This window comes from Ceratotherium simum, chromosome 35, assembly GCF_057802395.1.
Source record: "Ceratotherium simum simum isolate JZ-2026a chromosome 35, ASM5780239v1, whole genome shotgun sequence".
Classification (NCBI taxonomy): Eukaryota; Metazoa; Chordata; class Mammalia; order Perissodactyla; family Rhinocerotidae; genus Ceratotherium; species Ceratotherium simum.
In genome coordinates, this window is record NC_141934.1 from 12,217,131 (window position 1) to 12,229,347 (window position 12,217).

Below are 12,217 nucleotides of genomic sequence, written 5' to 3' on the forward strand. Positions count from 1 at the left end.
GAAACAGATTCAGAACATTGAGTCTGATTTGGGGCCCCCTTGATTTCCTGGGGGCCATGACCTTCTGAAGATGTCTAATTGTAACCACAATCGTGCTTCCGATTGTGAAGCTTAACCTTCTCCAGTCTCTCTGACATGCAATTAAGTGAAGCATAATCTCATCTAAACAATTTGAATTGGATTTATTTGAATAATTTAATGTACACCTGCAACATTCCATCAATATCTCCCCCTCCCTTTTCTTTTTTTTAAGTAATTAACATCACAGAGTTAAGTTACTCTAATTTCCAGTAAGTCTAAAGTGACAAAAGTCAATTAATGAAGTCTCAGGGGACTAGATTAATATCTGCTCTTCTGTTTGCCATCTCGAGGCTCCACATATTATTTGTAATTGGTATTAGCAACTTTAAATTCTGATTAATTACTGGAGAGCCTGTTTTCAATGCAGAAACAAAGCCACGAGTCGGGGAGTAATAGACCCAATTATTCCTAGGCAGGCTTTCGGTAATAGATTTTATTATCAAGATATCTCATCTCAGCGGCAGGCGCAAAGAAACTCATTTCATTAGATGATAACACCTCTCGAATTGAGACAAGCACATCCAGCATATGGGATCAAGACAGCTTGGAAGAATTCCGTTTCAGAAACGTGACTGGGGCTGGCGACCCCGGGTCCTAAGTCTCTTTTAGGACCAAGTTTCTTTTGTACAGAAACCTTTGTGGGGATACGAAAAGAGACCATGGTGCCTGGAAAGAAGAGAGTGATATGAACACCCCTCCATTTCCCCTGCCAGCTCTTCAAGATGCAGGAGGCCGTTAAGAGTGGGGAGTAAAGCCGGCTGTGAACAGGGAGTTTATGAACATGTTGGGCCATTCCAGATCACACTGAGATAAGGGGGCAGTAATTAGGAGAACTCTCTCCCTGTCAGGAGAAACATAAAAGGTGTTATTTACACCCTGCTCATGGCCCCAAATGCCCTCCATACGGAATGCCTTTTTAAATACTTCAGTTCCCAGCCCAAATAATTCATCTTTATGCTCTGAAGTTCACAGCCATTTGCGGGAGAAAAACACGGAGAGCTTTTTAAAAAGAAACCCTTAACTGGGGTTGGTGAATGCCCTGGGCCAAGGGTGGGAGGGGGCTGTGTTCTGACCTAGAACCTGGAGACATGAGTCTTTGGGTGGCCAAAAAACAAAGCAAGTAAAAACAATAATAAACATGAAAACAACAGAATCTGGCTTTGGGCTTCCTAGGGCCCTTACCAGATGTGGCCAGGTTCTCAGAAAACAAGAGAATGTAGAAAAGAGGGGAAGATGGAGGGGCCAGCCTGCCTTCAGGGGTGCTTATGTGACAGGCAGAGCCAGAAGCTTGGCATGAATCATCTTTCTGAGTCAATGTAATTGTACCCATTTTATCCACAAGGGGAAAGGACACCCTGAAGATGACAGGGTTCTGAGGATGAAGTAATTTTGCTTAAAAACAAGACAGTCATTGAGCAATGGGATTTGATTTGGGAGCCTTCGGACTCCAGGCTCCTTCCACTCCCCCATGGCCTCCTTACCAGGGCACGGCAACCCCACTCCCAGGAGACGCCAAGCCAGTGGGATGCTGGAACCAGCTCCTACCAGCTTGCAAGAGCTGACGGCTCAATTTTCAGAAATACTGCGAGCCAGTTGTTAAACACAACTATTATTAAAAATTAAATGACATAAACTCACAATTAAATAAATCATATTAAAAACAAAGGTAACACATACTCAAAACACATTGCTTCCTAACTATCTTACCGACATTTGACTATCATCTATGCTTTTGAAGTGACTTATGTCTTTCGTATCTGTACGGTAGAAATGCTATATGATGGTGTGCTACTGCGCATGGCTTCCCGATTCCAGGTTCAGTGACATCATGTTGCTAGTGTGAAATCAGCCCCGGGGGGGGGGAGGATTTACACCACAGAGATGGGCAGAGACTACAAGCCAGGACTCCATCTGCCCTGGAGAGCCGGTTGTTAAACATTTACGAGCACATCACTGCCCCCAGCTTTGCTCCTCGTGGTCTGGCAGAGTCCTCTCAGATCCAGATTCACTCTGACCTCTCAATCACATCGGTGGGAGGCTTTCTCTTTCTAGGGAAATTCGCAGATGCAGAAGGGAGACCAGGCTCTCCAGCTAGCCCCTCATCTGTTTTAGGCCTCACATTCTTTTCATTTTTCCCCCTAAAGGTGGAAAATATACCCCAAAGTGACACCAAATAAATAATTCATGGACCATCTATAATTGATGCTGGATTTAACAGAAGTAGAGCCGTAAGTGGTCGTCTATTAACTATTTATGGCTTTGCCCGGGTGGCTGACAAGCCAGGCTCAGAGAGATCACACCGGGCTCCCATGTTTTATTTAAACATTATTAAAAGTACACAGTCTGCAGCGAGGCCTTCGATTCCACTCAGAATGAGGTTCTGCTGTGAAGTCGCCTCTGGGTCTCAGAAAGGTTGGGATCGGGTTTGGCTGGAACCATTACTGTCTTTTTCCTGCATGTGGAGGGAGTTAAGCTGCTTCCTCCTCCATCCTCGAATTTCTCTCTTCCTAATATGTCCCCCTCCTCCAGTTTTTCTGTGACCTTAGGCACATCCTGTCACTGTCCCCTGAGCCTCAGTTTGATCATCTGTAAAATGGGGAGTACCATAGGCATTGCCTTAAGGGTTGATGCGAGGATGGGATCAGAGCAGGGATTCTCAACTGGGGATGACTATGCTCCCAGGCGACATTTAGCAATGTCCGGAGACATTTTTGATTGTGATGACTTTGGGGAGTGCTACTGGCCTCTAGTCTGTAGAGGCCAGGGATGCTGTTAAGGATCATACAAGGCACAGGACAGCTCCCACCACAGACAATTATCCCACCCAGAGTGTCAATAATGCCAAGGTTGAGAAACCTTAGATTACAGAATTAAAAGCAATAGCAATTTCTATAACTCACTTTTTAAAAACGCACTTGCATGAGTAACTACTATGTATCTACAACTTATGAGGAAGAGAATGGGTTTGAGTCGGTCAGACTTGGGTTCAAATTCTGAGTCTGCCACTTGCTAGGAATGTGACTCTGGACAAGTTGCTTCAGTTCTTTGAATCTTAGCTTCTTTATTGATAAAATAGGGCTAATTAGCTCAAAAGGCAAGGCTTAGATGAGAGAACTCCTGTAAATACTTAACCCAGCGCCCAGCACCTGGCAAGTGGTAAACAAATACTAGGTCTCATCAGCATCGCCATCGGCCATCACGGACATGGAGTGGGGTGTGGAGGAGGAGCTGTTAGACTTAGATAAGCTTGAAGCAGAGGGAGAAGTCAGAGAGTCAGAGGACCTCGAGTAAGAGAAGAAAGGAGAAAGAAAACAAGGTAGCATCTGTTAAGTGCCGACTGTGTGCTACCATTGGGCACTTTTACAAACATCATCTCATTTCATCCTCACAGCCACCCAATGAGATTGACTGTACTTCACTCTCCTGATTTACAGATGGGGAAACTGAGGTTCTGCAATGTTAACTCAGCTGCCCAAGGTCTCAGACTCCAAGTCCACTGCTCTTTCTACAACCCTGTGGGCTGAAGAGTGTTCCCCACAAAATTTATGTCCTCTTGGAACCTTGGAATGTGACCTTTTTGGAAACAGGGTCTTTGCAGAGGTAATGAGTTAAGATGAGGTCATACTGGACTAGGGGGGCCTTGAATCCAAAGACTAGTGTCTTTATAAGAAGAATAGAGGATATAGAGACAGAGAAGAGAAGAAGGCCATGTGAGCACGGAGGCAGAGATTAAAGTTATGCTGCCAAGGCCAAGGAACACCTGGACCATCAGAAGTTGGGAGAGGAAGGGAAGATTCTCCCCTAGAGCCTTCAGAGGGAGGGTGGCCCTGCCAACATCTTGATTTCAGTCTTCTGGCCTCCAGAACTGTGGAAGAATAATTTTTTATTGCTTTAAGACAACCAGTTTTTGCTAATTTGTTATGATGGCCCTAAGAAATGAATACACATCGTCTTCCCTAACGTGAGGCAGAGCAATTCTGCAATGGAATGAGAGAGAGAGAAATAACATGTCCATGCCTAGACACGTGAGAGCTGAAGAAGAGCAGGGGAAACAGCAGAAGAGAGCAGGCTGGGATGGAGGGAAGGGATTTTGCAGGTGGCATTCAGTGGGGGAGCTGTGATGAGGAAGAAGGAAGACAAGAAAGGAAGGAGGAGGGGAAGAGTCTGTGTTTATATCCCGACATGTGGTTTATCTCTGCCTTTCTGGAGACCTGGACGCTGCCTGACACACAGCAGGCACTCACTAGACATTTGCTGAACGCAAGTGTGAGGAAGCCACGATGAACATGATCAGGCCACTGCTCCCCCAAAGCCGCCCGCCAATAGTGCCTCATCATTGAAGAAACTCAAATGATGCATCCTCCATGCAATCTTGTCTGGGTCTCCTGGCTGCACCAAACCACTTCCTCCTTTGCCCACACATCCCATCTTGCATCAGAATTATTTTGGGACACATGCATCTCCTCCTCCTGATCTCGAGCTGTCCAAGACCACAGTCCCTGGTCCACTCATGTTGCATCACTCATAACATCAGGCACAGCAATAGGGACATAGGATTCAAACAAAAGTTTGTTGATCTGAAAGTTCTAATTTTTAAGATATACTTTTTGAGCTGTTCTCTTAAGAGATAAAACCTCAAAATATTGGGGAAACTATTCAGCAAGCAATTACTGAGAATCTACCCTATGCCTAACCCTGAACCAGAGGCTGGAGACCCAGAGTCAAATCAAACTCAATCCCTCTCTCAGGGGCCCTCTGTCTAGGAAGGCAAGACACAAGCAACTACAATAACTGGGTGGTACATGCATGGATGGGGTGAACGCAGGAGGATGTGGGAACACAAAAGAAGTATTCATCTTAGTGAGGGGTGAGGATAACAGTGAGGGCTTCCTGGAGGTGAGACCCCATCTGAATTTTGTCAGTTGAAAAGGCAGGCGGAGGAATGCACGAGAACAAAGGTGGGGAGTCAAGAAATAACATGGCGTTGGGTCCTGAACACTTGCTTTCATGCTTAAGCAGAACATGCAAGGTGATGAGAGGCAGACAAGCAAAAGCAGAAAAATCTAAAGGCTAGATGTCCGAGGCTCTGAAGGAGTTAGGACTTTGTTCTGAAGTCAGTGGAGAGCCGTGGAAGATTTCTTAGCAGAAGAGTGACACAGTAAGATGTGTCTCTTCTGGAGAGATATGCAGGGAGGAGCAAGAGTGGAGGAACAGCGGGGAGACAAGGGAGAAAGTAACTGTAGAGGGCCAGACCAGAGGGGTTGCAGATTAAATAAAGACAGAGGAAGCAGAGGTGGAACAGGAAGGAAAGGACTGGAAAAACTCCTAAATAGATTAAAGTCAGCAGGCCTCACCATCAATCTGTGTGAGCCAGGGGGAGCCAGGCCACCGCGATTTCTAGTGCGGGCCACTGAGTGGATGCACAAGAGTGAGCAGAAGGACCGTCCAAGGTTTTCAAGACCTGGGAAGCTTGTGAAAAGGACTTCTGGCTCCGGGGAAAGTAGAGAGCAGAAAGTGAGGCCAAGGTGATGAAGGGCAAACCCAAAAGGTGCAGCCTCAAAAACAGGTGCATCGGCCGAAAGCAGGCAGAGGGCAGGCCGTCCTGTCACCTCCGGCTCTCCCAGCTGCCCTTGACCTCCCTTGAATACCTGTCCTGGGGCCGAAGTGGTTTCCCCTGGGCTCTGTAACTATTGAAAAACAACAGGATATAAATCCACGGGTGAGCTGTGTCATGGCTCCCATGACAAAGGGACTTGAATGATTTAGAGCCAGAATATTCTTTTCTCCATAATGGCTCCTGTAGTCGCCAGGAATAGTACATTTACTAAAATTAATGGCGAAACCTCATTTGTCTTTTTTCCGGGAAGAGAAGTTCCACGGGCAGGGTAATTGATCCTGATCTGGATGTGCCAGCGTGCCAGCCAGAGGTGTAAATCATTTACACGAAACAACTCGCAGCCCTTTAAACCAAAACCAACAGTGACAAATGGTACAGGCCAGGGACGTGCGGAAAGGAACACAGAGAGGACATTCATCAACACCCTTCTCGCTTCTCAGCAGGGCCCAGAGTGCGGGATCCTTTTTTGGGGTCTCCCAGAGCAGAGCCATTTCCCAGCGGGGTTGGGGTGAAAGGGCAGTGTGGTGTCCCAGGGGTAGCTTTAGAGTTGCACACACAGGGACATCAAGCCCAGGTCTGCCACCCCCGACTCTGCAGCCCTGGGCGAGGCACCTCACACATCTGCACCTCCACATGCTCCACCGGGTGGGGGTTGACATAAGTGTGAAAGTAGACAACATCTGTAAAGAGCTTGAGCACAGAGCGACTCAATGAATGTTTGTCCAGGGAATGAATGAATGCTGGGACTGTGGAGATAGGAAATTCATTCTAGCCCTCCCATGGATATTTGAATTTCACAAATGGAAGATGAAGAGGGCAACGCTTTACCCAAAGAAATGACTTGTGGTGGTGACAGTGGGCGTGGTGTCATCTGGTCTTCTAAGAACCCCCAAATCCCAGCTCACAGACGCCTTGTTTTGCCTGTGGGAACTCTGAGCGCCCCTTACAAAGGAATGCGTAAAATACACTCACAATGGAGTTAGCCATATCTCTTCATTTGTGTGAGCTCCTTGAAGGCAAGACTGTGTCTTGTTCCCCCTGGATCCCAACATCTAGCTCAGGGCTTGGCCCGCAGTATACCCTAAGGATACATATCTCATGAACGAAAGAACCAGAAACTCTGACTTCTTTGCAGGCTTTTGGTGACATTTACAGAGAACGCATGGCATGGAGCAGCTGCCTCCTTGTCTTACAGGGATGGAGGGAGGAAGGCACATTGACGACATAGACATGCACCTGGAGAGGCGAGATGATGCCTCCTGAGAAGCCTGGGAAAGTACCAGAATGCCCTGCCAGTGGCAGGGGGCTCAGCAACAGGGTTCGTCTTAAATTGACAGTGCTCATTGAACTCTCCCACGGAGCTGTGTTCTGTCCACACTGTGAGCTTCTACACAACAGGAACCTTATGATTCCCAGCACCTCCCCACCAATCCCCATCCCTGTGCTGTGGCCATAGTTGGTGGTGAGTAGATACATGTTGAATGAATGAATGAATAAATAAGTGATACAAGAAAATATGACTTCCTCTCTTCTCCCCACGGAAATATCCCAGGGCCCAAAGGCAAGGGGCGTATTTGAGGGCAAATAGGTTGGTGAGTTTGGGACATCCACTACTGGGAAAAGTCTGCCAGCTTGACATTGTCCCTTTGAGCCTTGCTCATCCACAGAATCACTGAGGAACAACAAGCCGTGGGGATCACTGTAGAATGCCACATAAGTAGGAACGTGCCCTTCCCTCCTGTAGTGGGGTGAAGGGTGTTCAAAAGTTATGTCCATCAGAACCTATCAATGTGGGCTTGTTTGGAAAAGGGGTCTTTATAGATATAATTGAGGTAAGGACCTGAGACTAAATCAACCGGGATTTAGGGTGGGCCCTAAATCCAATTACAGGTGTCCTTACAAGAAAAAAGCAGAGGGATATTTGAGACACACATACAGGAGGAAGACAGTCATGTGATGATGGAGGCAGAGACCAGAGTGATGTGGTCATAGCCAAGGATTCTCCCCTAGAGCCTTCAGAGGGAGCATGGCCCTGCTAACACCTTGATTTCAGACTTTTGGCCTTCAGAACGGTGAGAGAACAAACGTCTGTTGTCATAAGCCACCCAGTTTTTGGTAATTTGTTACAGCAGCCCCTGGGAAACTAATACACTGCCCAACCACAATAAAGAGAAAAATTCAGTCCTGGTAAACGTATCCAAATCTTGCAATCAGAAAACAGAGAAAGATACAGGTCTAATTTCAGCATACAGGCAAGCTTTGTGTTCCACAGTTTTGTGTTGTTTGTATTTTTATTCATATATGCGGGTTGCACTATAATCTTTTCAGTATTTTAGGGCCTTTAAAGATCTTTATCTATTCCTAGGAATGGAGATAGAGAAAGGAAAATGAGAAGAGAGGGAAGGAGAGGAGAGAAGAGAGAAGGAGAAAGAAAAAGAGAGCGAAGGAGAGAGGAAGGAAACCACTGTTTGATCTGGCCGCAATGCCTGGGTGTCTGGCCAGTTAGAGAAGACATCAGAGGAGAAAGACGGAAGATGTTCTCTCACTCCAGGCCAGAGCCGGCAGGAGGAGAACTCGGCTGCATGAGAAGCAGGGCTGGTTAATGAGGAAGTTGGCCTGTCAATTGGAGGAAACAGCCTCTCTCTCTCGCGGAGCCATGGAGGGTGGAGGAACCGCCAGTCACGGGGCTCGGACTGTGTCTGGGAACCTGGGTCTCTGCGCGGAGCCTCGCCTCCCCCACACGGCAGCCAGGCTGCTGGCTTGTCAAGGGCCAAACTGATGGGAATGACACCGGCCGTGAGAGGCAGTGGCCCGAGAAATATACTTGCTGCAGGAGGACAAGTTGCTGAGACCTGTCACAAAACCAGAGTGGACAGGACCAGAAGGGTATCAATAATGACTGTGACTTAGAGACCTCTGGGCCAGGCCGCGGCATGTTGTGGGTCATCTCAGTGAAGACTTTATGGTGGGCAAAGTGGGTGCCAGATGCCTCCCCAGTCACAGAAGCAAAAATCTGGAGTCTTAGGGCTACCTGGCTTCATGGGGACAAGGAGGAGCAGGCCCTCTCAGACGCTCTGTGACCCCTGTGGGAAACTGTTCTCAGAAAAATCCGCTGAACTATGAGAAACCTTCCCTTTGGGCAGGAAACAAATTTTAAAACGTTCCTTGGACCACACCAGGGAGCAAAGCATGGCTTAGTGAATAAAAGCAGAGACTACGGAGCTGGATGGATCTGGGTTCAAATTCTTACTGGCAAGTGAATGTACCATTTTGAGCCTCAATTTGGCCTGTTGATGTCCCCTGCCTCAGTTTCCCCACCTGTAAAGTGGAGATAAGAATAGTACCTACCTCGTGGTACCGATTGGAGAATTTAAAAGAGAAATGTTTAACCCAGGACCTGGCATATAGCAAGTACTTAATAAATGGTGGCTTTAGCATTATTGTTTTAATCTTTGTTGTTGCTGTTAATAGCCCAGAAATTGCACTGATATTGACTAGGTGCGACCTTAAACAAGCTATCTCACCTCTTCGAAGTCTCAGTTTCCTCATCTGTAAAATGGGATAATAATCCTGACTCCGCAGGGTTGTTATGGCAATTACATGATATTACGCATGTTAAGACTCATGCAAGGTAGACATTTAATAAACATGGATACCCTCCTCCTCGCCTGAGGCCGCCCGGCCTCTGGAGCGCAATGTGGGAGCCAGGAGAAGCAAGTCTGAGATGGAAGGCGCTGGGTGGCCGTCCAGCAGCAGTGAATGCCATTGGTCCATTTGGGGGCCGCCCCCAGGGCTTGCAGCCAATGGCAGCGTCGTCTCCCTGCCCATCCCCTGTCAGGTTCTCCCTGCTGCCCGCCTGCCCCAAAGGCCCCAGAGATGCCCTATGAGTCTCCCGTGCAGCAGGAGGGAGAGCTCCCCCAGCCCCAAGCCGTCAGTCACAGCAGAGCCGGCGCCGGGGGGCAGCACTCACCAGCTCCAGGCACCTGCGGCTGGCCTCTGCCTCCCGCTGCACCAGCAACTCCATGTCCGCCTTCAGCTCCTCCAGGCGCCGCTGGTAGTACTGGCTGCTCTCCCGCTGCTGGGACTCGGACACGGCGGCCTGCGACAGCTCCTCGCCCATCTTGATCAGGCTGTCCCGGAGCCGGATCACCAGGACCTAGGGGGGGTCACCCCGAGTTAGAGGCCGGGGGCGTGGAACAGTGGGCTCCAGGAAGAGACATCCTTGGCTGAATCTCTGTGTGTTTTTATCATCAGGATAATAATCCTGATTACTGACACAAAAATGAAGAATGTACTTTACAAGCCTAGAAAATGATAATTGCTATTCTGAGAGGCAGTTTAGCATACTGATGAGGACCCTGACTCTGAATACGCTCTGGGGTCAAATCCCACCTCTACCTTTTCCTGGCTGTGTGACCTTGGGCAAGTTATTTAACCTCTCTGAGAGACAGGGATGTTAATAGCACCTACGTTCCAGGGATGCTGTCAGGACTGAACATGTTAAGTTATTCAGGCTTAACTCAGTGCCTGGCACCTAGGATATGCTGGATAAGGAATGGGAATTATTAATATTTATAGCAGCTTTCATTCATCTCAAGGTGTGGGAGGTGGAGTGGTGCAGTGGAGGGAACGCCACCCTGGGAGATCAAAACCCCATCCCCAACATGGGTACTGGTTTCCCCGATTTGTAAAATGAGGAGGTTTGAGCAGATAATTTCCCATGAGCCTCAGCTGTAATATTTTATAGCATTTTTCCTTTCCTGGGGGGAAAACCCATGAGGACACAATGCAACAACAGAGAGAAAAGAGCTGTGGGCATCACAAGAGCTACAGAAAATAAACCCAAGGGCTGTTCTGCAGAATTCATTAGTCAGTCAACAAGCCTGGAACCAATCGATTCCGATGGGCAAATACTCAGGCGTTGACAGAGAACAGAGCCCACATGAATATTTCAGGCCCTTCCCAGGGACTCTGAGTCCCTTTGCAGATCAGAGACTGAATAATGGCCTGAAAGAAAAGCATTACTATTCACTTCCCCCTTGCCTTTCAAATGGAGTTTAGCAACAATTTCAAAGGGCAGCAGGAGGGTTATAAGGACGAAGAGCAGTTCTCAAACTGTGCTGCTGAGGCACCCCGTCTCAAGGACCTGGGATTCTACTAAACTCAAATCATGATGGCAGAGGGGAAAAATGAATCTGGAGATAGAATCTGTGATTTAAAGTTTTTCTCCCATCATTTTCTTTTCTTGCTATCACTTCACTTGGCTCAAATCAAGTAAAAAAATGTTCTATGATGTAGCCCAACATTAGGAATTTAATCATTTAAAATATAGTAGATCAAAGTTTCATGGTCATCTGCAGAGACAATTATGCCCTGAGGGATCCCTTGAGCAATTCTGAGAACCACAGAGGGTCAAGGCAAAGAAGAATTTTTCTCTGTTCTTCATCCATAGCAGCCTTCTGAGAGACCAACTGCCCACCAGGGGATTGGGAGACAATGCTTCAGAATGGGAATGGCAGCGTCCCATTGTCCAGACATGCTGTCACACTGTGGGTAAACCAGCCGGCTGCAGAGAAGTTAGAGCCTGGGACTGGGATGGAGTGAAGGTCAAGTGTCAATCTACTCTTGTCACTAACACTGCCTGGCTTTATCTTGAATAAGTCACTTGACCTCTCTGGGGTCATCTTCTCATTCTATCCGACCAGCCCCACAGGGCTGTGGTGAAGGTCAAATGGAAAGGCTGAGGAGGAAGGATTTTGACGATGGTGATGTCCTCTGTAAGTGTCTCACGTCATTAGCCTACAGAGCTAAATTGAATATAATCACTGAACCCCGCCCCAGCCCATCCAAGTCTTAACCTGTCCTTCAAGGTCCAGCATCAGTGCCACCTCCTCCTGGAGGCCTCCCTGATTCCCCAGCCTGAAAGGACCTCTGTCCACCAAACCTCACAGCTCTCTTTCCATATTATGGGTATTTATGTACATAGCTTACCCACGCCTCCTACAAAGCTCCATGCTTCTGGAAAGCAGAATCTATTTTATACACCTGTCTCTCATGCCCCTAAAACAGCCTAGCACACTCTAGGTACAAAACAAAGGTCTGCTCACAATGAGTGTTGGGCACATCAGTGGATGCGTGGGTGGATGGAGATGGGTAGAAGTGCATCAATGGATAAAAAGATGGGCAGCTAGAGAGGTCAAGGTCTGAAGAAAAAAAGAACAGAGGAAGAGAAGAAAAGACGGAGAGATAACGGAAGAACAAACGGGATGATGGATGGACCAGTGATGGTATATGGAGATGGAGAGATAGATGGAGGTGGGTAGGTTATGGATAGGTAGTCTGTGGGACAGTGTGATTGAAGAAAGGAGGGAGGGAGGGAGGGAGGGAAGGAGAAAACTCATATGGGAGATGGATGAGTAATACATATCCAGATAAAGGCACATGAGTGGATAGACGGACGGTGGAAGGATGGATGGAGCTTACACAAAAACCCTCACTGCTTTAGGCCTGAGCAATATT

The 12,217-nt window shown here is 47.7% G+C and overlaps 1 protein-coding gene across 3 annotated transcripts in view; it reads right to left on the reverse strand.

Annotated features, from left to right (window-relative positions):
* Positions 1 to 12,217, reverse strand: part of MYO18B (myosin XVIIIB) — a 230,676-nt gene that overhangs the window by 53,602 nt on the left and 164,857 nt on the right. For all 3 annotated transcript variants that reach the window (XM_087423619.1, XM_087423618.1, XM_087423617.1), the window contains one exon: positions 9,669 to 9,854. In XM_087423619.1, the coding sequence (XP_087279745.1) occupies positions 9,669 to 9,854 (186 nt within the window). The remainder of the gene's footprint in view (positions 1 to 9,668; positions 9,855 to 12,217) is intronic.